The sequence below is a fragment of the Apiospora phragmitis genome, assembly GCF_038363925.1.
Source record: "Apiospora phragmitis strain CBS 135458 chromosome Unknown utg000009l:1.0-1189150.0:1.0-1190623.0, whole genome shotgun sequence".
Classification (NCBI taxonomy): Eukaryota; Fungi; Ascomycota; class Sordariomycetes; order Amphisphaeriales; family Apiosporaceae; genus Apiospora; species Apiospora phragmitis.
Window position 1 is genome coordinate 742,250 of NW_027117408.1, and position 23,390 is coordinate 765,639.

The 23,390-nt window shown below is 52.4% G+C and overlaps 8 protein-coding genes across 8 annotated transcripts; 5 read left to right on the forward strand and 3 right to left on the reverse strand.

Moving 5' to 3' along the window:
- Positions 1 to 1,235: 1,235 nt before the first annotated feature.
- Positions 1,236 to 2,287, forward strand: PG994_009731 (uncharacterized protein; the record flags this gene model as incomplete). Its single annotated transcript, XM_066861140.1, has 3 exons — positions 1,236 to 1,299; positions 1,339 to 1,661; positions 1,742 to 2,287. 3 exons carry the CDS (start codon positions 1,236 to 1,238, stop codon positions 2,285 to 2,287), a joined length of 933 nt encoding a protein of 310 aa, XP_066713310.1.
- A 369-nt stretch (positions 2,288 to 2,656) lies between these two features.
- PG994_009732 (HET-domain-containing protein) lies at positions 2,657 to 4,918 on the reverse strand (the record flags this gene model as incomplete). The annotated part of the gene is made up of 2 exons (XM_066861141.1): positions 2,657 to 4,272; positions 4,339 to 4,918. The coding sequence occupies 2 exons, from the start codon at positions 4,916 to 4,918 to the stop codon at positions 2,657 to 2,659; spliced, it is 2,196 nt and encodes a 731-aa protein (XP_066713311.1).
- Positions 4,919 to 5,555: 637 nt separating this feature from the next.
- PG994_009733 (uncharacterized protein) lies at positions 5,556 to 6,248 on the forward strand (the record flags this gene model as incomplete). The annotated part of the gene is made up of 1 exon (XM_066861142.1): positions 5,556 to 6,248. The coding sequence occupies one exon, from the start codon at positions 5,556 to 5,558 to the stop codon at positions 6,246 to 6,248; it is 693 nt and encodes a 230-aa protein (XP_066713312.1).
- Positions 6,249 to 9,797: 3,549 nt separating this feature from the next.
- On the forward strand, positions 9,798 to 11,652 carry PG994_009734 (uncharacterized protein; the record flags this gene model as incomplete). The annotated part of the gene is made up of 5 exons (XM_066861143.1): positions 9,798 to 10,204; positions 10,353 to 10,457; positions 10,517 to 10,862; positions 10,935 to 11,041; positions 11,094 to 11,652. The coding sequence occupies 5 exons, from the start codon at positions 9,798 to 9,800 to the stop codon at positions 11,650 to 11,652; spliced, it is 1,524 nt and encodes a 507-aa protein (XP_066713313.1).
- A 978-nt stretch (positions 11,653 to 12,630) lies between these two features.
- PG994_009735 (uncharacterized protein) lies at positions 12,631 to 13,233 on the reverse strand (the record flags this gene model as incomplete). Its single annotated transcript, XM_066861144.1, has 1 exon — positions 12,631 to 13,233. The coding sequence occupies one exon, from the start codon at positions 13,231 to 13,233 to the stop codon at positions 12,631 to 12,633; it is 603 nt and encodes a 200-aa protein (XP_066713314.1).
- A 1,767-nt stretch (positions 13,234 to 15,000) lies between these two features.
- PG994_009736 (cytochrome P450 monooxygenase) lies at positions 15,001 to 17,006 on the forward strand (the record flags this gene model as incomplete). Its single annotated transcript, XM_066861145.1, has 4 exons — positions 15,001 to 15,335; positions 15,375 to 15,791; positions 15,906 to 16,284; positions 16,359 to 17,006. The coding sequence occupies 4 exons, from the start codon at positions 15,001 to 15,003 to the stop codon at positions 17,004 to 17,006; spliced, it is 1,779 nt and encodes a 592-aa protein (XP_066713315.1).
- A 286-nt stretch (positions 17,007 to 17,292) lies between these two features.
- PG994_009737 (uncharacterized protein) lies at positions 17,293 to 19,099 on the reverse strand (the record flags this gene model as incomplete). The annotated part of the gene is made up of 4 exons (XM_066861146.1): positions 17,293 to 18,229; positions 18,294 to 18,558; positions 18,620 to 18,734; positions 18,815 to 19,099. 4 exons carry the CDS (start codon positions 19,097 to 19,099, stop codon positions 17,293 to 17,295), a joined length of 1,602 nt encoding a protein of 533 aa, XP_066713316.1.
- A 1,867-nt stretch (positions 19,100 to 20,966) lies between these two features.
- PG994_009738 (uncharacterized protein) lies at positions 20,967 to 22,586 on the forward strand (the record flags this gene model as incomplete). The annotated part of the gene is made up of 4 exons (XM_066861147.1): positions 20,967 to 21,422; positions 21,502 to 21,881; positions 21,967 to 22,062; positions 22,154 to 22,586. 4 exons carry the CDS (start codon positions 20,967 to 20,969, stop codon positions 22,584 to 22,586), a joined length of 1,365 nt encoding a protein of 454 aa, XP_066713317.1.
- Between the last annotated feature and the right edge of the window lie 804 nt (positions 22,587 to 23,390).

Sequence of the window (23,390 nt, forward strand, 5' to 3'; positions counted from 1 at the left end):
ATTAAAGAGAGCTCCTATTTAATAAGTATAAGAATCGAACCTACGTCTCCTATTTAGTAAGGGCGAAGAGTTATTATATTATAATACGTATAAATTAATTACTACGCTATAAAGTAAAAGCTTCGGAAATAACTCTTCGGGTCATTTCTATCTAATTCTACGCCTTAAGTGCTACCCCGCGGGGGACTAACCCGCCGATCGTAATAGCTAGCTACGTAAACGAGGACTTTATTATAACGTGTTTAAAGTATAAAATATAGCTTCTCTTCTTTCCGGCATATTCGTTATACTTATTATAACCTTTAAATCTTAATCCTTTTAATATATTAAAAAATATTTATTATTAAAAAATAACCTTATATTATATAGGGCTTAATAATATAAATATAAATAAAAAAGACTTCTTTCGATATTACGAACTAATTAAAAGGTTTATTTTTCGGCCGTATATAATAATTAACGGCTAAGCCGTAACTAGTATATTCTTTCGCGATATTAATAAGCCCTTTAATAGCTAGAACCGGAGAATAGAAAACTAAATAAAGGCAGGATTATCTAAGCTTCCCCTCGACGTTTTCGATAAATAATTCTCCTTTATAATATTACTAATACTTATAACTAGCCGCTAAATTAAAGAGTTAATAAATACGCTTAATAATAATAATACTATTTTTAATAGCGCGACGCGCCGGGTTTTATTCTAGAAATTTTAAAAGAGTTTAAATATTTTAAACGGCTAGATTAGTTAATTAGAGCACGAAAAGTTACTTTTAAAAGATAATCTAGAGAAAAAAAGAGGTAAAAAGAGGAAAAGAGTAATATTTAACCTTAACTAAAAGTTTACGCGTATACGAGATGCTATAATAATTAAAAGGGAAATAAATAACGTTACACTAGAACCCTAGGCTGTTACTCCTTTATCGTCGGCGCCGGAAGCCGTTGTAATTAAATCTAACTCTAAATCTAAGATTAAGAGTATTATAAAAGCGTTTCGAGACTAAAACGGTGTTTTTAGGATTTTATATTAATTTTTAATTAAATTATTCGTATTATTATTATGTAATATTATTATTAGTTTCTAGGGTCGCCGTTATATGGGGTAACCGTAGCACCGTCAGCTGGCTTAAGCAAGTGATCATCTAGTTGGACCGAAGGATTGCTCCGAAGTGACCGCCCATCCCAGATTCATTCTCGCTGCGCTCATACAATCACGAAAGCAAGGCACTTCGTCCATCATGACAAGCCCAAAAGTGCCCCAATTGATCTTTGGCTGTGGCGGTCTCGGCCACGAAATTTCTGGTGAATCTTCCGCAGAGCTCCTATAGACGCTCAAGGAAGCAAGCGTGATACGTCTGGACACGGCAGCTCTCTATCCGCCCACGGACATCGGTGCCTCGCAGCGCGTCCTCGGGCAGACGAGAGCGGCCGCGGAGCTTGGTTTCACCATCGACACCAAGGTTCTGGTGAGCATCACCGTGCTCGCTGGCACCCTCGAACCCGCCAAGATTGAGAAGTCGGCTGCGCAAAGCGTCAAAGACCTCCGTTTGGGTGAGGGCGGCAAGATCAATGTCTTCTATGCCCACGCGCCGGATGTGGCTACGCCCTTGCAGGACCAGGCGGCCGCCTTCGATGCACAGTACAAGAAAGGCCTATTCAAAAAGGTAAGACACTCAACCCTCATGAGCGGGATAAACGGCGGGTTCGCAGAAGCCTCGGATGACGAGTCTTCCTATCGTTGCAGTTAGGTCTCTGCAACTTCCCGGCCCCGATGCTGGAGGAGTACATCGCCATCTGCGAGCGCGAATGCTACATCAAGCCTAGCGTGTACCAGGGACTGTACAATCTGATTGACCGCCGCCACGAGGGAGCGGTGATGGACCTCGTTCGCCAGCACAACATGACCTTCATCGCCCACAGCCCCCACGCGGGTGGCTTCCTGCACGGCGGCCTCACGTCCGGCCGGGTCGAGGGGACGCGCTTCGCCGAGGGAAACATCATGTCGATGGACGCGCGCCGCTACGACACGGACAAGCACCACGCCGCGGTCCGCGCCATGGATAAGGCGCTTGAGCCGCACGGTCTCACCAAGACGGACGTGGCTATGCGCTGGCTCGCGTTTCATTTCCAGCTGGGCCCCGACGATGCCATCATCTTCGGCGCGAGCAAGATTGCCCAGGCTAGGCAGACTGTGGCAGCTGTCACCCAGGGACCGCTTCCAGACGACGTTGTTGTTGCTTTAGATGATGTGTGGAAGGCTTTAATCGTTGCTTGGGATTCTGTTATGTAATAGCATAAAAGTACATATTACGACGGACTACACTGCCTTTTGTAATCAAATCACGAACATGTTCCTAATCGTAGCTACATGACTTATAATAAGACACGACTACTCCTTAGTATCGTGGTATATAGTGAACGCGTGTTCGACTGGCTGCTGGGCCGCAATAGCGGCGGCGAGTATGGCAGCGTCAGCCGTCGTCACCTCCATGTAGAATAGCCGCCGACTGACTCTCTGGCAATGGATAAATATTTAGTACCTCTGCCTCCTCCGCCTGCACTCGAATATGTGGCGGTGCCGCAGGCTCTGTTGCGTCACTATTGCATCTGTGAGGCCGAGATGCCGCCGGGCGTCCGGGTTCGAATGATATTCTCTTCTCTATTCAATGACAATGACATACTTCATTTCGGCATCTTCTGGACTCGGCTGGACCCTGGTACACTCTGATGCTGCTGTTGATGCGCCCACTTTTTCGATAACCCGAAGAAGTTCCTTACGATAACTGAGTGTTTGTGGTTCCGCGTACGAGAGGAAGGAACCTATCCGGCGAAATCTTCCCGGCGAAGCTTTGATGCGTTGAAGAACTAAGCCACCGAGAATGATATATGGATGAAATTTCTTGTCTTTGGGGGTCTTATACACATGCTTTGAGGGGCCGTCTCGCACAGGCAGCAGGTAGACAGCGGCATCTGCTTCATCGCGAATGTAGTGTACACAATCCAGATGGATTGAGATTGGGTCTTGACTATCCTCCATAGACACTTTGGCGTCTCCCGCAACAGCGATTGTAGTTCCGGCAGTGCCGGTGGAACTAAGATGAATAGACCCAGCAACCAGCGCGGAACAGAGCATAGTCAACTCACCGCCTGAAACAGCACCGAAGATATCGGGGCCAGAGGGCCTTGTCCATACGTCCAGCACAGTGCTGAACGCTCTTTCTGTTTCAGACTTGGTGCCTCGCTTGAAGGGATCTGGTAACACTCGGCTGTCCACGGATGCCCAGGACCACGTAGGCGCCCGCCAGCTGGGCCTCTCGCCGGCATTGTGCACATGCCAAAGCAACTGATTGATAAGCTGGTTTCGCCACATGCTCGCGAGATATTGATCTTTCATCAACTCGGAGTGACGTCTGGCAACGCCGGCCAGCGCAGGAAGGTAGTCAGAGCTGACAGTCATCTCAGCACCAGAATAGTTCATCACAAGACTATCCCAATTCCATTCTTCGTATTCGGGACAGACAAGCTTATAAATGAATCCAACAGCCGCATCCAGCCCATCGGGCATGCAAGCCGTTGCGAATGTTGATCGACACTCCCATGCTACCCCGTATTCACCAAAGCAAATAGTACGGAGTGCCAGCAGCCTTTCTTGGAAAGCCCACGCCCTCTTTGATAGGTTCGTGCCTGAACACGTTTTCCAGTGAGCTGCATGGTCGAAAAGGATTTGGGAATTAGACCGCTTGCTACCACCTATTGGCACGTAGAGACCCGATATATAATCTTTCGGCTTAACAAAACATCCCTGGTGTACGTTTATAGCAGAGTATGCAGCGATGTTGACATAAGCGCCGCCGTAGATTGAACGCATCCGGCCAGATTCGCACAGCCAATCAGTGTGATCTTGCTGCCGCTGGATGATACAAAGGGCATCGATCCATATGTAATCAATATCGAGTCTTTTGGCAATGTTAATTGCATCCTGCTGAGTTTTGGGTAAATCCAAAAGACATATGCCTTTCTCGAATGCGGCGAGCGTTTCCATAGTAAGCATTGTAAACTCGGCTCGGCCCCAACAGTAACTCAGCGTAGCGTAGCGCGGTAGAACCGGGAGCAGCTCTGTCTCGATTACTTTGATGGCTTCACCTCCAATCGAGACAAGTCGACGTGGCCGCTCAAGGGCCTTTCCATATTGGCACTGACTGTGGGACTCATCACATCTTTTCAACCACATCGACAGTGTTCCAAATAAATCAATATTCCCAATACTTGTAGTATCTGATAAAACTCATTAGTAGCACTTGGTGCCGTTTCATCATTGTCCAATAAATATCAGAAACTCACGAGGGTGCGGAATGACGCCTATCGTACACAATGGCACGCTGTAAGGATGAAAGCGGGATTCATCCGACATCTGCTTGCCTGGATAGGCAAGCAAAAGCTGATCAAGATGTCCCTTGTTCATGTTTCCCCCAAGAAGAAGATATGATTTTGCTCCTCGAATATTAAGTTTTCCAAGACGAACTTCAATGCTCCGGAATGTGTCCAGATACCTACGGTCCCGCATTTGCGACAGGAAGAATGCACAGAGCTTGCACCCACCCCTGGACGCCGCGGCAAGTTCCAAAGTGTTCACCTGCCAAAGGCCCACAGGGTACCGATCCGGCTCGCAAGGCCACTCTGCGAGTCCATGCCGACACGTGGCGCAGAAGCCTTCCTTGACATCAGCATAAGAGCCCGCACTTCGTATGGAGTCATCAATCTCGTTGTCGAATTCATCGTTGTGAACACTGCGAATCAAAAGGCTCCAATCATCCTGATCCTTCTTGTCGCGGTCCAGATTGGGTGCGGAATAGTCTTTGTACCATTCCCATAGTAAATCATTGGTCGCAGCAGTATCGGTGGCATGCGATGGAGAGTCCATGGCGGAGAGCGCAGACTGCAAGTGCACCCAGCTTGGGAATTGAAAGCAGGGGTGCGCGCTCGTGTCGGAGCAGCTTGGTTAGAAACAATGATGGTGAGATTCAATGATTCCTGAGATTTAGAAAGCCCGATGACTACCTCCGCCTTTCAGGGCGAATAAGACGCCAGCAGGTTATTACAATTTCGGAGAATCTCACCACACGGATTCCGTAAGCATGAGGTGCTTGGTGGCAGGTGAACCACTTTGCCACTCTCCGAACCCCGCCTCCTATTGCTGTCCTTCCCCCTCCGGCCTCCCCTTACCCTCCACCAGAAATCTCGAGCGTCCATTCGTCGTTCTTATCTACCGAGGTAGCTGCAGGTGCGCGCATATAGGGGGCGCATGCTGCTCCACAACAGCTGTTATGCGCGAATCAGATTACAACAAGTGGATTTTGGTGCTGGGTATGGCGTGTATTATACCGTCCCTCAAGTGCTCAATACTCTTGTGCCAGCTTGTGTAGTTGACATTATAAGAGACGCCTGAAGCCACTCTTTTCCTGCTGCGGTGTACTCATTCTTATCTGTCTGGAAACCGATCCACCCTATCCTTCTCTTGGCTACAATTGAGACCTTCGACTTTGCAATACGGGCCCCTTATGGAGAACGAAGCTTTGGAAACATCTAGTACTAAGCGTGCTAAGTCAAAAAGACCAAAGCTATGGGGAAAGGGTGGCGTCTTGTGGAAGTTGTGGTGGACGTTGTGCCTTCGTCACCCCGATCTGGTCGGGGGTCGAGACCAATGGAACAACAGAGTTAAACGCGACTATTTTCGACACTTCCACGACCTGTATATCGACCACAATGGTTTCTGCCATTTGGAGAAAGTTCAAGAATCGCCTGCCCAAGGTCCTTCAGACCAAGATCCAGAACAAGTCAATTCCACGCCTCCGATTCCTCCAATACCAAGCGGTGTTCAAGTTCGTTTCTGCTTTGAGGACGGCTATAGCCCTATCAAAGGCTACATAAGGAGTTTCCAGAAATTGTCGGAAGATGCCATCCCGATCGACGCACTTTGCGGCTTGTGGGATTCGGAAGAAATAACAGGACGAGGGTTCAATGCCCTTTACTTGCAATGGGGCTCCTCGACACCCCCGACATGGTGGGAATCAGCGTCATTCTTTCTGGATGGTCGGCGAAGAGAATACCAGATGTATCATGGTATCTTTGGTTCGATCAATTTCACAGCAGATCTTGTCGCCTTGGTTAAGAAAGCTGTGATCTTGGAAAACAGCGAAGGAAGTCTCATATGCAAGTCAACCCCAACGGTCTATTGTATCGGTACTGATTAAGATTAGTTTTCATCTCCTGCAAGAGATTTGGAATATTGCGAGCCAGAAGTAAGCATCACGCCAGCCCGGGCAAGCGCATAAACGTGACCGACTGTCTGGACTCGTGTTGGAAAACGTTCTCCTCTCTCACCCACACCTATGCCGCGTTATTGAACACCGGGCCTCCGACCTCTTGTATAAAGAAGGTCTTGTTTCTTTGGTACTGTCATGCCCAGCTCATCGACTGGTCGGTGTTTGTCAATGCGGTCCGCGTAGGGTATTTAGTCCCTCGCCGCCCACTATTCAACTCGCCAACCAATGGTCTACGACAACATTTCCTTGACGAAATTTGCAAGGATGAAAACATGTATCAAGAGTTCAAATCCAACATCACACACCTCACAGGGACCATCGAGTCCCTGATCAACGTGGTTGACGTTTCTCTCCGCGTAAATGGACATCAGAATTATAAAAGCTTTACGGAGCTTGCTGCCGACATAAGGGGACTATGCTCCGGAGTCAAGGACGAGATGAATGCTTTGACCATTGAGCTGGAACATCAACTCAGGTATTTGAAAATAAGGCGTGGTGTGAGAGAATCTAACAATCTTTGGATTCTTACAATCCTCGCTAGCCCCTTCCTGCCCCTCAGCCTCGCATCCAGCATCTTGAGCATGGGAACCCACTTGGTCAACCTCAGCACGCTACTTTACGACTTCTGCGGGGTTGCCGTTATCTTGGAGTCACTTTCAATTACTATTATAAAGCTCTTACGAATTGCTATTCGGGTGCGGGAGTGGTCCGCTGACGTCGAGGTATTCTGGAAGAAGCGAAATAAAGTTTCTAGAACGACACGTTCGTATACGAGCATTGCATTCTCTACACTGCAGAAACTGGCCGGATTTGCTACGTGGACGGTAGTACTTTCTTCCTTCATTGTTGGGATGGTGGTTGACGTTAAAATTGGGGGCAGGATCCTCGGATATGGGATTGCTGGTCTGATAGGAATTGGTTTTGTTTTTCTTATTATTATGTTGCCTTGTTTACTGATATGCATGGCGGTGAGGCAGGTGAAGCTAAAACGGGCTAGGCGTAATTAGCGAGGGCTATGCGGGCTCGCCAGATGCTTCTAGGGTGCGATAGGTAGAGAATGGTCGCCCGCCGGTGGGCAACAAGCGACTGGCGACAATGAGAGAAAAGCCTGAGCGATCGGTCTTATTACGGGGCGCAGAGATTCCAGTATCGATGTACTGAGTTATGCCAACTCATCAGTGCTAATGGATAAATTTTACTAAATGGCGTGCGTCAGCCCGGAGACATGCAAACTTCCTAGAAAATGGAAGCCGCTAGGTTAAGCAAGATCCCGAGACTATCAACTGTGAAATTCCAAACGTCTAGCTTCAACTTGTTTGAACCGATGTCGCGCTCCTTACAGGCGTCAATGAGGTCGCCAAATTTGTTGGGTCCTCTCCGTGGCATTGTTTCGTATATTTCGTATTCCGCTTGCCAGCCCTGCCTATTCCTCGCATCCCACAGCGCCCTGCAAGCGGGCAGGGGAATTTCTCGAAATCCATCAAATGAATCGCATCGGACGCCAATCTTGACTTGAACTAGGTGAGCGATGAGAAGCCAAACTACCACGGTCCTAAGTCGCAACGTCAGCCGATTTGCCTTTACGGGGAAATGCCGAATTTAGACGCTCTTACCTTCTTCTCGACTCAGAGAAGATCCAGTCTTCCCAGTAGGAGCTTGGATATTGCCTCTCGTCCTGGAAGAACGGCTGGTTACATATATCTTTGAAGCTCTCACAGAGGCTCTGGGAAACCAATCAGTTAAAATCCCTGATCCTAATGGGAATAGGATATCACACCTGGTAAATAAAAAGCATCTCATGGTTCATGCCCGATGTTGCAGAAGACTTGTCGATCGCCCGCATCATGATGTAGATAAGCTGGGCTTGTATAGCCGCGAGAAGCTCATGCTTTGAGAACAGCCGTTGTTTAGACTATCGTAGCCAAAATTAGCCAAAAGACCGGAGAAAAGCGAACAAAACAGCAATCAACCTTTTCCAGCGCGGATCGCTGGTCCGTCTGAATTGAGCGCCACAGGAACGGCCTAGTCTCCAGATTCTGCGACGCAAAGACTTGTGCTATGCCCATGCAGCTCACCAGCGGCGTGGGTAGAGCAGGCTCTGTGGCATTAGCATGCGACGGGCAATGCCAGTGCGCGTGTATGAAGGGAGGGAGAGTCTCTGCGCAGCATCATTTGGGGGAAAGGAACGAGTATCTGCATGATGATATTGACGGTGCAATGCGCCACAGGATCCGACATGGAGAATTGTGACAGAAAGCTGGAATCCGGCGGTTCTGAGATGTGAGTCGGCCGGATGAGGGCAGGAATATGCTCATCCCCAGGAAGGTCCGTGGAGACGGGGCAGAGCCGTCAGCCAAGAGACGCTGGGGGTCGCAATCAGCGACGAAGCCATCGACATACCAATGATGTAATATTATTGTGAGACATGGTACTTATGCCTGGCCCGGGCAATTGGGGCAGTGAATCTTTGGGTGTGTTGGCAAAGGATTGATCCGTGGTCAACTCGAATGCACTCCAGTCCACGGGGATTCGTGCTTCCTCCTTGTCTGTTGACACGTCGAATTCACACCAATCATCCAAGGTCTCGGCCATACCATCGCCGCTGAGCGAGACAGGCGGAGAGCAATTTCGGACTTCGTTTTGCCACAGGCCATGGCTGGCCACACGTCCGTCTTTTGAGGTGGCAACAGGTGCGGCGGTCGTGTCATAGACGCAAACCGAGACCCTTGTTGCTGCACCGCAAGCACTGAGATTGCAGGGTGCATTTCACTTTAGCTAGATTGCAAGCCCGGCAGGCTCTTGCACGAGTTTGAGGTCGGTTTTGGACGCGACGACAATACAGTACATGGCGACGGTACGATGCTTCTATTGGATGGTCAGTACTATCACAGAGAGACAGAGACAGAGAATCAATTGTCAACCAACCCTTCAAGAATGGCTTTTGACATGTGCCGCAAAATCGCAGCGGCAAAGGCGACGAGGCCTGGAGAGAGGATCTAGGGCCAGGTGAATGCATGGAAACGAGTCGCGCGCCGAGCTGTGGTTGATTGATGGCGTAATGAGTAGGAGTTGACGATGTTTTCGTGGCCCAGTAGGGAAACCATGAAAGACCATGCACGGCCTGATTTGTAATGGCGAGGAGTTGCCCGTCATTGCTCCTGCTGTTGGCCAGATTGGCCGAAAAACCTCGTCTTACCCCTGCCGCGCCCCATTCTTCCTCCCCAAATAATAGGGCTGAAGTCAGTGCGAGAGACACCAAAAGGGGCCACGGCCAAACTGGCCGAAGTGTTATGGTCCACTTCCAGTCGATACCAAACTGGCCGGACTACTGTGGGCCACTCACCGTTGATCCCCCACGGCCACTTATACAGTATTACTCCCCAGCAGCTTGACAGCTCTGCTATTCTTCTGCCCCATACAGTTGTTGTATATTTCACTTTCTCGTCTTCTGCCATTTGCTAGTCCATTGTATTCGCCATGGCTTCTTTCGAGGGGACCGTCCCAGGGGCTGAGAAGGGCTCCGAGCCAAGTCCGAGAACGGTACACGGCTGGAAGTGGGCTGCTGCCGTGGCATCCCTCTACATCGGAGCACTCATCTACGGCCTCGACGGTACCATTGCCGCCGACATTCAATCCGCCATCATCGAGCAGTTCGGCCAAGTCGAGGAGCTCGCCTGGATTGGCACTGTCTTTCCACTCGGCTCCCTGTGCGCCATCTTGCCTGGTGCCGCCTCGTATTCCGTCTTTAACTTGAAATTCATGTTCATCGGGAGCATCGTTCTCTTTGAGGCCGCTTCTGCACTCTGTGGCGCTGCGCCCAACATGAATGCCTTGATCATCGGCAGAGCCATTGCCGGTGTCGGCGGCACTGGTATCTTTCTTGGGTAAGCCTCTTCCTCGTGCGCCTGGTCCCACGCTCCGCTGACCCTCAATTTGACGTAGCATTCTGAATTACTTCTCCCTATGCACCACGGAGCAAGAGCGAGGCCGCTACATCTCGGGCATTGGAATTTAAATTTAATTTTTTTTTAGAAAAGTTTCAGTTGTTTGGGGAACCGGCGCTGTTCTAGGTCCTGTAGTGGGAGGTGCATTTGCCACGTCTCCTGCGACATGGTGTTGGGCTTTCTATATTAATCTGTAAGCTGATGCATCTCAACAACCATTCCATGTGCTTGCTTGCTTACGCCCATACATAGTGTGGTTGCTGTTATCTGCGCGCCAATCTACGTATTCTACCTTCCACCCGTCACTCCCAATGGTGCAGCAGCAGAGAGCTCCGTCGGCCAAAACCTCAAGGCTATGGACTGGGTTGGCTTCGTGGGAAGCACCAGGGCAGCAGTAGCCCTCACAATGGTTCTAACCTTCGCGGGCTCGACCTGGGACTGGAACGACGGCCGCACGATTGCAGTATTTGTGGTGGCCGGCGTCTCGATAATTGCGGTATTCGCCCAGCAGTACTTCACCTTTCTGACGACTTCGGAAGCACGCATGTTCCCCCCGCGCCGTATTCTTCTGAATAAGACACAGATTCTTCTCAACTTTGTCCTGCCACGGCTGCCACGAACATTTACGTGCCATTCTATTACATCCCGCTGTATTTTGCCTTTACCCTAGGCGACTCGGAACTCATGGCTGCCGGCCGTCCGCCTTCTGCCTTACATCTGCTTCCTCGCGACACTGAATATGATGTCTGGCTCCCTCCTTCCGAGGGTCAACTACTAGTAAGTGTATGCCGATCTTGCTATTTTGGATCAGGCCAGCTGACAATTCTAGCTGGATTCTGTACCTGATTGGGGGGATATTCATGACAGTGGGCGGCGCTACCATGTTTACTGTCACCCCAGAGACTATGGCCGCAAATGTCTATGACTACTGCATCATCCTAGGTGCCGGTACTGGCTTGGTGTTCAATCTCGGCTTCACGGTCTCTGGTGTCACTATCATGGCAGAAACCGGCAATGGCCTCGACCTCCAACGGGTTATCTCGATGCAGAACCTGTCACAGCTAGGTTTCCAAACAATGAGCCTGCTCATTGGGGGCCAAATCTTCCAAAGCTTGTCCTTTCAGAACCTGAGCAAGGTATTTGACGGCATGGGGCTTTCCGACGAAGAGATCAGGAGTGCCATCACTGGTACTCGCAGTGCTCTCTTCTCGCGGCTGAGCCCCGAGGTCCAGCAAGAGGCTATTGCGGCCATTACGAATGCCATGAGCCGGGTCTACATCCTCAGTATGGCTGCGGGCTCTATTACGGCTATTTGTGCGCTCCTCATGAAGAAGGAGAAACTCTTCCTCGCCGGCGCACAGCAGATGGCTATTGCGGGTGGAGCCTGAGAGATATTGTTTCCCCTTCTCGTCGGAGCTGTTTCTTTGCATGTAGCTATCTTGCCATCTGGATTGGCGAGGAATGGTGGGATTCTTAATAACTGGCATCTTGCAAGGTTTTGAACACTCTTTTGAGTTTGGAAGACATTGGACACGTCAGAAAGGCAAGCGTTTGCTTCACCACAGTTGATGACTAATATTTTGCGCATTTTTCAACCATCCAGAAAGACCTTGAAGGTAGTCTTAAGCTCCTCTAGAGTACTTACCTGCTTAATGGAAGGCTGGGTCGATTTTAGAGGACCATCTCTTTTCATCATCATGCAAGGTTGCACCTGCAACGCAACCATCCCCGTGCAAGTTGCAGATCACATCAAAGCATCAGAAGGAGAGGAGACGTTGGAAACAATCTGTTCTTTTCACATACGGTCTATGATGAAACCTACGGGGAAGCTGAGACCTTCAATATGTCTTCTTCATTGACATGAAGCCGTTCTAGCATTTGATCAACAAACCGTCTTCTGCCAAGCCATCAGAAAATAGAAGCGTGCACCGGCCAAATTCCGCCTCCACAACATCGCTTTTTTTTAACGTGTAAATTTCTTTGCTGTTCTTGTCTCTATAGATCAGGTATGGCTTGCCGAGTCTCGATCGGTGCACGATTGCCTAAAGAAGTTTCCTTTGGTTTCGCAGGCGAGGCCACATTGTTCAGGGGCTTAGTGGCTTTCAAACTGCTCGGACCACTACTAGGTGAACAGTGTACTGTTCCGTATTGCGCAGACGGTAAGTAGTCAATCAGTTTACGTGGCCTAGCAGCCCACGCCTTTGTATACCTACTCACTCAAAGGTCCATCTGGAGCAAGGTTCCTGGCCATATCTTGCCGTTCCTGCGCTTCATCTCAAAATCACCTATGGCACGGAAGCCCAACCATTCGTAGTATCTGACCGGATGGTTAGCGGTCACTCCGACAAGCCGAGATAACGAGGAACCTACTTGACTAGTTTTCTTCCATTGCCAGCCCATGCATCCACGTACATGGTCCCGCTCCCTTTCTCTTTATAATGCTGTTTTATTAGCTGAAGCAGCGCGGCTCCTGCCCCTCGATGGTGCCGTCCGGTCCGGTGGTCCGCCCCCATGACCTCGAGGTACGCAAAACCGCCACTGGCCGCGCCCTCCTCCTCCTCCTCGTCGACCGTCGGTAGCCGTAGGTGCGACTGCGAACGGATGTAGTCGGGGACCCAGCCCTCGCGGACGCACGCCGCCACGACCGCGAGCCAGACCCGGCCGTCGGCACCGACACGCGTGTGGAGACCGGTCTCGGTAGGCTCCTCCACGCCAATCTCGACCTCGGCGATGAACACGCGGACCTTGTCGCCGGCACCGGTTTGGCTGTAGGACTGGGACTTCGTGATGGACTCTTGAGTCTCCGCTAGGAAGCCGTCTTTCTCGGAGAAAGGCACCTGGCCCCACATCTCGCCCCCTCCTATCGACTGCAGGTAGGGCAACGTGGAGTCGAAGGCAGCGACCAAGAACTCTGCATCGTTCGGCAGCAGTCCCGCTTCGCGCATGTGGAGGGGCACAGTATCCGACATGGCAACTGTTTTGGTTAATTTCTTTGCGTAATGGGATAATTGGGGAGGGGTGGGGTTGAAGACGGTCGGTGGAGGCCGGAGGAGCTGACCAAGAGAAGCTGGTAGGAGGCGGGCGGGGACATAGCTGTCACTCAAATAATAACCGATTGACGGAAGCTCTCGGAGGACAGCAAGAGTTTGCAGGCTCTCCGGACGACGCGGGGAGTTGGGGGGAGGGGGGGGGGGGGCTGAATGATCGACGGTGCTTACGAGATAAAGCTTTCAGGGCGGACCGGTGCCGATTGGCCAACCCCTTGGCCTGGGTTCTGACCCCCCCTTCCCCACAATAGATACGCCGAAATGTAGCAGATACAAATCCGAAGTTGTTTACTGATCAACGCGGGCAGGCTTGTTGTAGACACCGTCGGCATCCAGCTCTGCGCGTCCTGTGAAACGAGTCAAGCATAAGAAGCCCCAAGAAACTATCAAATACTTATATACTGCGGGGCCTGTGCTTATCTGTGACGGCCAGAGCGTTGGCGACCGATTGCGTAAAAGGCGAAGAATCTCATATTGATGCTTCGTAGTAGACTGAAGTGACGAGAGTGGGAAAGGAGGAATAGTACTAGCTCAAAAAGAGTAAAGATGATGGATGTCTTGGTAAAACAGTGGATCAAAGAGCATCGGTGGGATAGCTCGGCTGTTATATACACCTTCCCTAGCTTGCTCGATATGTCTGCTGCTTGTAACGTTCTTGTAACCCACCTCGTCGAGTCTGCCTACCCTTGAGTCTCGATGCGGTTTCCCTTCCGATGGCAGTATATCAGTGAGTAACTCGGTACACAGTGCGCTATGGAGAACTTATCCCGCTGCTTCCGGCTGCACAAGCGCATATGTTTACCTTCGGACCCCCTCTTTATCGAACCAACTCGTTTAGCTATCGAAACAGCAACTAAGTATAGTAACCAATTTAATATAGGCTCTTGCCTGGGGGAGATGCTGCGTACCTGATAGGGGAAGATGCTGCGTACCCCATAGGGGAACTTCACGAGTCTAGACCTTTTCTCCCTGATTCTTGACACTGGCTATAACCTGGACCTACGTACTGACGACTATCCCAGGGCCGGTATATCGCGATCGCCAGCTCGTTGAAAGCGATCATCCATGATTCTCTAGGAGAGATTTAGTTCAAGAGGCCTGGGGAGGCGATTCGAGAATCACGAGCCCCTCCTACTTCAGACTGTATTCAGCTTACAACTGACAACGCAGGTGGATCGTTTCATATGCCTACTACACAGTCCTCCAATACTTTCATTTTCTTTGGATGCTATCATCTACTACTGGTCTCGTGCCTTTGGAGTGTAGCCTCGGCCATCTCTGGCTCTGTCCGAATACGTGCTCTTACTTACGTGTAAGCATGGATGGGATACGGAGATTTCCATAAACGAAACCGAGGAGTGATACTGCATGGACGTCGTTTTAAACTATTACGTCCCGCGTCGTGACAGCGTGGAGCTTCTTCGCCGGCGCACGGCCCGAGATGCTGGGCGACAGGAATCCGGCTGATGTTAGAGCAAGGTCAACCCCTGCCCAGCTAAAGTATATTAGTACTTCGCTTCCATTCGCGACATGTGGCTCCGCGGCATGTTTTCGTTCTCGTTTCATGATGGGGGCGGACCTGTGTTGCGACCCAATGCTGACAGAGATAAATGAGAGAGAGGTCCCACGCCAGACGGTGTTATCAGCAACCACGACTCTCTCGACTTCCGACTGCCACCAATCGACACAATGGAAATCAAAATACAAGGTAGATGGCTGACCTACCTCTTGAGGTCCGGCTTCAAGGCTCTGAGCGTTCTGGCCGTAGTGGGATTGTTGGTTCCCAAGGCTTTGGTTATTGGCATCCTTTCCGGGTGGATCATCTCACACGTCACCTTGCCCACCGACGGGGTGCTACGCGAGATCGCGAATCGCCCATATATATCTTCGGTCGCCCTGGTCTTCCTCTTCCTGGCCTTAGATGCCTTGGTTATATATCCATGGATGCGAGACCCTCTTCGATCGCTCCCCAGTACCTCGGTAAGCAGAGCATCGAAAGATTTACGAAAGGCTCACGGGGCCCCGTGAGCCGACGTGATAACTGACCCAAATCTTCTTCAGAGATGCTCCGCTATGATAGCCGAGTCTCCGCGCGGCAAGTCCGCCCTAGCTGCTATGCGAGACTACCCGGATGCTTCGCTGATCCGCTTGGAGGGCCGGTACGCAGTCCTTTGTGCCGGTCACGACGCCCTTCGCGACATCCTCAGCACCCATGCGGCCGACTTCGAGAAGCCCTGGCCGGTCCGGTCGTTCTTGGCCCGAGCGCTGGGCTGGGGCGTCATCGTCACCGAGGGTCCGCTGCACCACCGCCAGCGCCGGATCTTGAACCCGGTCTTTCATATCGGCAAGATACGTATGTTGTACGGACTGATGTGGACAAAAGTCTTGATATTCGCGGAAAAGCTCGAAGAGATATTGCATGAAGGCCCGAAAAAGACCAAGGATGGCTGGGTCGAGGTCGAAATAGCGGAACTGGCCAGGTGCGTATTTATCCACATGTTTGACAGTTTCAGGGGCTTCCGCAATGAGCTCCTAGTGTGAACGATGTGGCGACGAAGATCACAATACTGACAAGTACCTATCCCTTGGCCTAGTCGTCTGACTCTGGATATTATCGGACCAGCTGCTATGGGGAGAGACTTCCAGTCACTGACCAGCAATGAGACAAAGGTGTCGGACGCCTACCAGGAGCTGCTGAGACCCTCTTTCGGTCGCATGATATTCGCGGCGCTAAACTTCACACTGCCCCAATGGATTGTGAAATGGCTGCCACTCAGTTCGAATCGCATCCTGGATGAGATATGCAGCTTTCTGGAGGCAACATGTGGTGAAATCCTCCAGGAAAAGAAGCGGGAGATCGCCGAAGGAAAGAATTCGCTTCCCGACTACAGCATTCTCAAAAGGATCATTGAGACAGGCGGGTTGACAGACGAGGAAATAAAAGATCAGATGTTGACTTTCTTGGCTGCCGGAGTAAGTAACCCCTTCATCTCACCCTCCCCCTCTTCTCTAATGTACGGTAGACGCAATCTCTAACATCAAAATAGCACGAAACCACGGCGGGCGCACTGACATGGGCCAGCTACCTCTGCGCCAAGCGCCCCGAAATCCAGCGCAAGCTGCGCGCCGAGATCCACGCCCGCCTCGAGTACGTCGGCGGGCAGCCCCCGGAGGGCGTCAGCTGGGACGTGCTCGAGGCGATGCCGTACCTGAACGGCTTCTGCGAGGAGGTGCTGCGGCTGTATCCGACGGTACCCGTGACGGTGCGGGAGGCGCAGCGCGCGACTTGCGTGGCGGGCTACCGGGTGGCCCGGGGCACCGAGTTCCTGCTGGTGCCGTACGCGACGAACCGGAACCCGTGCGCGTGGGGCGGCGACGCCGACAAGATCGTGCCCGAGCGCTGGATCGATGTCGACAGCACCACGGGGGTGGCGCGGCCGAACAAGACGGGCGGCACCACGAGCAACTTCGCCAGCCTCACGTTCCTGCACGGGCCCCGCGCCTGCATCGGCCAGGACTTCGCCAAGGCGGAGCTGCGGTGCGCCGTCGCGGGCCTGGTCGGCGGCTTCGAGGTCAAGCTCCGAGAGGATCAGGGGGAGCCGAAGAGCTCGGGCGTCATTACGGCCAAGGCCGAGGGGGGCATGAGACTGCTCTTCAAGAAAGCTGTGGGGGAGGAGGAGAGGGAGGATACGTAGGAGCTTGGACGTCTACCAGAAATTGGGAGCGTAAGGTTGAAGATGACAAAAGCTCTGGCACCTGTTGGGTGGAGAAAAAGGGGCGGGGTAGGTCACGGAGAACGATTTGGCTCACTGACCACGTACTTTCGCTTGCTATTCAATCGACCGGTCTTAGGATGTAATTGATGATGCATGTATTGACGATTATGATTACATGTATTTAAGTTCTAAGTAATGGGTATCTTTCATCCCTGAATGTCTAATAACATTATTATAAGAAACCACGCGCGCACGTACGCCCACCTCATTTCCATCCGTAGCCAGTGCGGTTGCTGATCTTGAAGCCGCGCGGCGAGCGCGTCTGGAAGACGCCCGCGGGGTCGTACTTGGCGGCGGCGTCCGTGATCTTGGCCACGTTGGCCTCGCCGTAGCTGGTCAGGGGGTCCTGGTAGTCGTAGGCGTAGTTGATGTACTGCCACTGCACGGCGGCGCCGACGCTCTGGGCGAACTGCATGGTGCCGTCGCTCCACTTGCGCATCTGCTCGCGCGCGACGCGCTCCTGATCCTCGCCGTTGACGGCCAAGGTGAACAGCAGCATGATGACGTTGTCGGTCTCGCGGTCGAGCCCCAGCACGTTGCCGCCGCGCTCCTCGCTGTGCTTGCTGAAGACGGTCGGGATCGACTGGAACATGGCTTGCGTGATGAAGTCGCCGTCGGGCGACTGCGCCGCCATGAAGGCGCACAGCTCGTCGTGCAGCTCGAGCACCTTCTCGTAGACGCGGCGGTCGTTCTTGATCGTGCCGGTCCACCAGATGTCGCGGTAGCCCGCCGGCTGCTCGAGCTCGTCCGTCAGGTTCTTGTGGGTCGCGACGCGCATCGTGTTGGCCAGCTGGCTCTCCGCAGGGGCCAGGTCCAGGAACGGGACGAGCGCGGCGGGGCGCTCGTGGCCCTCGGTGTCGACCAGGCTGCTGATGATGATGGTGTCCTTGAGCGCGGGCTGGTACGACCAGAACACGATGGCCGAGTCGTTGAGGGCGTTGTTGTGGTTGTTGACCCAGTCGACGTGGGCGTCGATGGCCGGCTCCGTGGCGGTCTTGTTCCACTGGACTACGCCGCCCCAGAGAGGGGGCGATTCGAAGGCCTGCATGTCGAAGCGGGTGACAATGCCGAAGTTGGACTGACCGCCCTTCATGGCTTGATACAGATCCGAGTTCTCGGTGGCGTTGGCGTTAATGATGGTACTGTTTGGCACGTCAGTCTTCGGCATGGTCTAGAAGTTACATATGTATGGGTGAAACCACTTACCCGTTGGCAAGGACAACCTCGAAGTTTACGACGTTGTCGCAGGCGAAACCCTTTCGCGCCGAGTAGAAGGAGTTGCCGCCACCGTTGAGGAAGCCGGCGACACCGACGGTGGAAGCTCTGCCGCCAGGGACGGTCATGCCATGCGGCTCGAGCGCCGCGTAGACTCCACCCCAGCGAGTACCCGGGGAAATACGAGCCACCTTCTTCTCGGCGTCGTAGACGGTGCTGTCCATCAAACCCAAGTCGATGGTCACGCCATCCTCAACTGCACACCCTCTCTGTTAGCGGGACCTTGTATCGAGCATGTCTTGGTGGAATGTGCCTACTATTGTTTGCCGGCCAGATGAAATGGCCACCACTGCGGACAGCAAATTCGCAAGTGGTCTCTTTCACCAACGTAGTCACGGCCAGGGCGACCTCCTCGGGCGTTGTCGGTTGGACCTATATAACCCGGATGGTTAGTCAGGCCACGGCCACGAAAGGTGACATAGCGAGATATATCAGGACAGGGATGGACTTACGATGCACCAAGGTGTCAACTGGGATGTGATGGACCAGTACGACTTGGTTCGATCCTCATAGTCCTCGGAATCCGGTGTAAGCACGTTGGCAAGACCGGCCTTCTTCAGGGCAGTGCACTTGTCGGGGATGTCAGCAGGGCAGACCGGAGGGAGCTTTGCCGCAAACAAGCGCGAGGCAGGCGGGTGACTTACGCAGCTGCATGCACCGTTTGGCAAGCCCAATGCGGGGGAAGCGAGAGCCGCTGCCGCCAAGGCTGAGACAGGGGCCGATCTGGAAAACTTCATCTTGGCTTGGCGAGGTAACAAAAACCTGTCCTGAAGGTATGAGTGGGATTGGCCGGAAAGAAGGTTAAGGATAGACGTGGGTGAGACACGCTTGAGTTTGGACCTCCTGTTACTCGGGAACAGAGTGCCTTTTCTACTACTACCGACTGTCGAGGGGGGGACGCTGCAGCCTCGGCAGCAGCTCCTCGCTAATCTCGCCGTCGTAAGCGAGGATCTACAGGCGTATTGCCTGGCTTCGGCCCAAGTCCTACATTGAGCCCCTCACTCCACCGTAATATCGGTATCCTCATGCAGGTGCACCTTTGCAGTTAGTATCATTTCCGGACCGGTGCACTAGACGCCGGCATTTGGGCTATATGTACACGCGAGTCACACGTGGGCGTCCCATTTCCTGCAATAATTTCCTTTTCGTACAACGTCCACTCAACTGGCACGTCGGTGAAGACTGATCATGCCAACGGCTCATCATAATCACCTGATTGGATTTTACAAACATGAGGTGTTGCTTAGACGATAGCTCCAGACAATCACCGCCTCGCAGTATGTAGAATACCTTTGTTGGTAGCTTCTGGATTTCTGGTGTTCAAAGCGGGGGTAATATACGTACTACCAGCCATTAGTTTCATCGTCTCGGGCCTGACGGGAGGAAGGCAAGCCGTAGTTCCCTTACATGTCAAAGGGTTTTGCCGAGCACCGAGACCAAAGTGCGGTCGGTGTGCGGGAGGGCGGATCGAAGATAAGAATGAAAATTTGAAGGAATCTAAAATTACTGCATTATTACTACTATTAAGATGTAAATGGTAAGGGCGAGGCAACGGTTCAGAGTTGATGTTCCTCCGAGACTACCTAGTGCGGTCTTTTTCCTTGCTGGGGTATAGGGTCACGACTCATGCACACCAGCGCCCCTTTTTACTAGTACTACCATGGCCAACCAGATCCCTGTCATTTGCCCTCTCCGCATGTTACGGCCCGGAACCGACCCATGGCGAGCCCATCTGCCAAGCCAATGCAGATTGTACATGGTACGATGGGATTATGTGACCCTGCACCGAAGAGCAGGAAAGTCTCCGGGCGGTCCGTGCTGCCGTAGGGCCAAGGAGAGGAGAAGGGAGATACCCTGATCCCCGTCCTCTATTCCTGCCTATGTCTGCCTCTCATAGGCAAGAGAAAAACTTGGTTCAGCGTTGTATGTAACATGCAGGTTGCATATCTTCGATTTAACGTTCAACTTCAAAGCCGAACCAAGCCTTCGTGAAGATGGGTTCGATGCTACGGTCGACGCGATTGGTCGAGTGAACGGAGAGTGTATACCTTAAGGCGGCGAGGTCGAAATGAACATCAAGTATGGGGAAGGAATATCATTACTGTTGCATTTTTCTATTAGTCGAATGCGCCTGATTGTTATTGGCATTATGCAGGGGCCTAACAAATCTTTGTATGTATTAAGAGTTGCCAGGTACGCCTGCAGGGAAGAAAACGAAGACGTCGAAGTTTGATTATGAGCCGCGCTTTTGCCGTACGCCTGCAGAATGGTGCTGGGGGGTATTGGAGAGGGAAGTGATACCTTCCGGCTATCCCAGACATACTGTGTCTCAATATGTAGTAGTATGGAAATGTTCTAGCACCGTTACTAGCTAGCTTTAAACTCTAAACGTACGTTATATGCATCAATGACAGGGGTGTGTGTCGCTGTCCTTCCGGCCTTGCATACACACATATTTAGAGTTGAAGCTGCGCAACGCTGTCTGTTCGCGCCTCTTGAAACTGAATGATAGATATATATTGCTTCTGCTGCGCCTTGTTCCACGCTGTCCGCACGTAGATCGTCGTCCCCCTCCCCAATTCTCTCTCTCCCGCCCGCGCAACTATGCCGTTCGACGTCAATGGCACCATCACCATCATGCCTCCGCCGCCGGGGTATGTGGTCAACTTCGCCGATCCACCCCAGGAGGGGGTCACTGTGATGTGGACTGTTTGCATCGTCGAGAACATCTTGGCGGTGATGTTCCTCGCCCAGCGCTACTACACCAAGATGTTTATCGTGCGAAAGTTCCAGGCCGAAGATGGTAGATATCCCCTCCTCTCAGGACAACAAAGACCGCCACGCCCCATTACGGGCGCGATAGAAAGAATAAAAGCAAAAGAAGAAGAAGAAGAAAAAGACATACCTGCTGACCCCCGCCTGCTCTGTTTAGTTACCGTCCTCATCGCTTGGCTGACTTCCGTGGCGACACAGGGCCACTTGTTACACCTCTATTATATCAAGGCTGTGGGCGTGCACGCCTTCGAAATGCCCCTGGAGAGGTACGTCGTCTTTTCCAAGGTATGTATGCTGTCTCTGGTAGCGATCGAATCTCTTTCTTCGTGGTGTATCGTTTATTAAGCAAAACGTATCTGCTCAGATCATCTATTCGGCACCGCTCGTCTACACCGTCACCGTCGGCGCGGCCAAGGCCACCTTATGTCTCTTCTACCGGCGCATCAACCCCGCCCGGACCTTCCAGATCGGGGTGTGGCTGCTGATGTTCATCTGTGTCGGCTCCTCCGCCGCCGTCTGCTTCAGTCTCATGTTCGCCTGTAGGCCCATAGCGGCCAGCTGGGACCCCTTGCTCGCGGGCACAGCAGACTGTCTCGACCGGCCGGCAATATATGTGGCGACGGCGGCCATAGGCGTCTTCACCGACGTGATGCTGCTGGTGTTCCCCATACCTACGATCGTCGGGCTGAATATTAGGCTGAGGCAGAAGGTCGCCCTCATTGGTCTTTTTGTTGTCGGTTCCATGTAAGCGAGGACCCTCCCTCTCTCTCTCTCCTTTTCACCCCTTCAGCTCTGTACTCCTCGGTCAGTGATACTGATATTCCGGCAGAACTATGATAACGTCAATCGTACGCCTCATCATCCTGCTCCCAAGTCTTTCGAATCTGGACCAGACCTTTGCGTTGAGAAGTGGCACTCTGTGGATGTACGATAAGCAACCCCTTCCCCTCCATCCCTCAAAGCCAAGTGCTACCATTCCATTGTCCCATCTGCTGACACCATATCCCATCATCTAGTTGCATCGAATCCAACCTCCTGATCATGTGCTGCTGCCTCCCGACGCTGCGCCAGTTCTTCCGGCACGTAGCGCCGAGCTGGATCGGCGAGAGCAAGGCCTCGGCGGCGGACTCGACGGGCAAGCTGAAGGCATACGCGCTGCGGACGTTCGGCGGCAGCGGCCCGGCGCGGTCGACGCCGCGGCGCCGGTCGCAGGCCGCGCTGGACAGCTTCATGATGCGGACGCAGGGCACCCGCATCGGCGACGGCGGCGACGACTACGAGAACGGCGGCCACGGCCACGGCCAAGCCTACGGCAACAACAAGGGCAGCCTGGATGGCGCGGGATGGCGGTCGGATTCCCGGTTCGGCGCGACGACGGATATACGGGGCGGGCGGCGGGACGACCAGTCGCTCGAGGGGGGAGGAGGGGGATTTCCAGGGGGACTTTGAGAGTGATAAGGAGATCCTCCGGTCTAGGACTGTCAGGGTGGAGAGTTCACGTATGAGTACTCATGGGTGATCGGTTATTTATCAGCGTTATTATTCCATTTTCATAGCTCCACCTGACTTTCTGGTTTGCTGCTCCTGTCCCAGCTTTTTGGCGTCAGTGTGGGGCAATCACACAATCCATTTAACCTTGTAATCTCTTGACAGGCACCTCATAATCAGCTGGATAGACCTGTAATTCTGGGACGACTTCCTTGGAATCAGCTGTGACTGAGTACGAAGCATCGGCAGATAAGGGGTTGAAATGAGAGTTGACTGCTGCGACCGACAGTCTGTCGTGGCACCTCAGGACTCTTGCCAAGAGTCTCAAGGCAGAATTGGCGGCTTACCCCTGATTGGATCGTTTACCATGGGCGCATGCAGGTGCGGCGGCAAATAATTTCTGCCTGACGTGAGTGAGGAGTAAGATGATGGATGATCTTCTTGGAGAACACACTTGGATACCTATTCACAACTAACAGACATCCCTTTCGGAAATCATCACCAACATGGAGGCCCTTGCGGTGATCGGGTTGGCGAGCAACCTCTTGCAGTTCATCGAACTCGGATGCAAGCTCTTGGAAAAGGCGAAAGGCATCCAGCAATCGAGCGTCGGGAGTACCGAAGAGGACGCTAGCCACCTACCTATTGCGATGAGCCTGGAGGCCTCATTCGGTAGGCTATCGGCATCAGCGAACAAGCCGCAAAGCGAACAGGAAATGACAATACACGGCACTGCTTTAGAATGTGCATGTGCGGCTCGCCAAC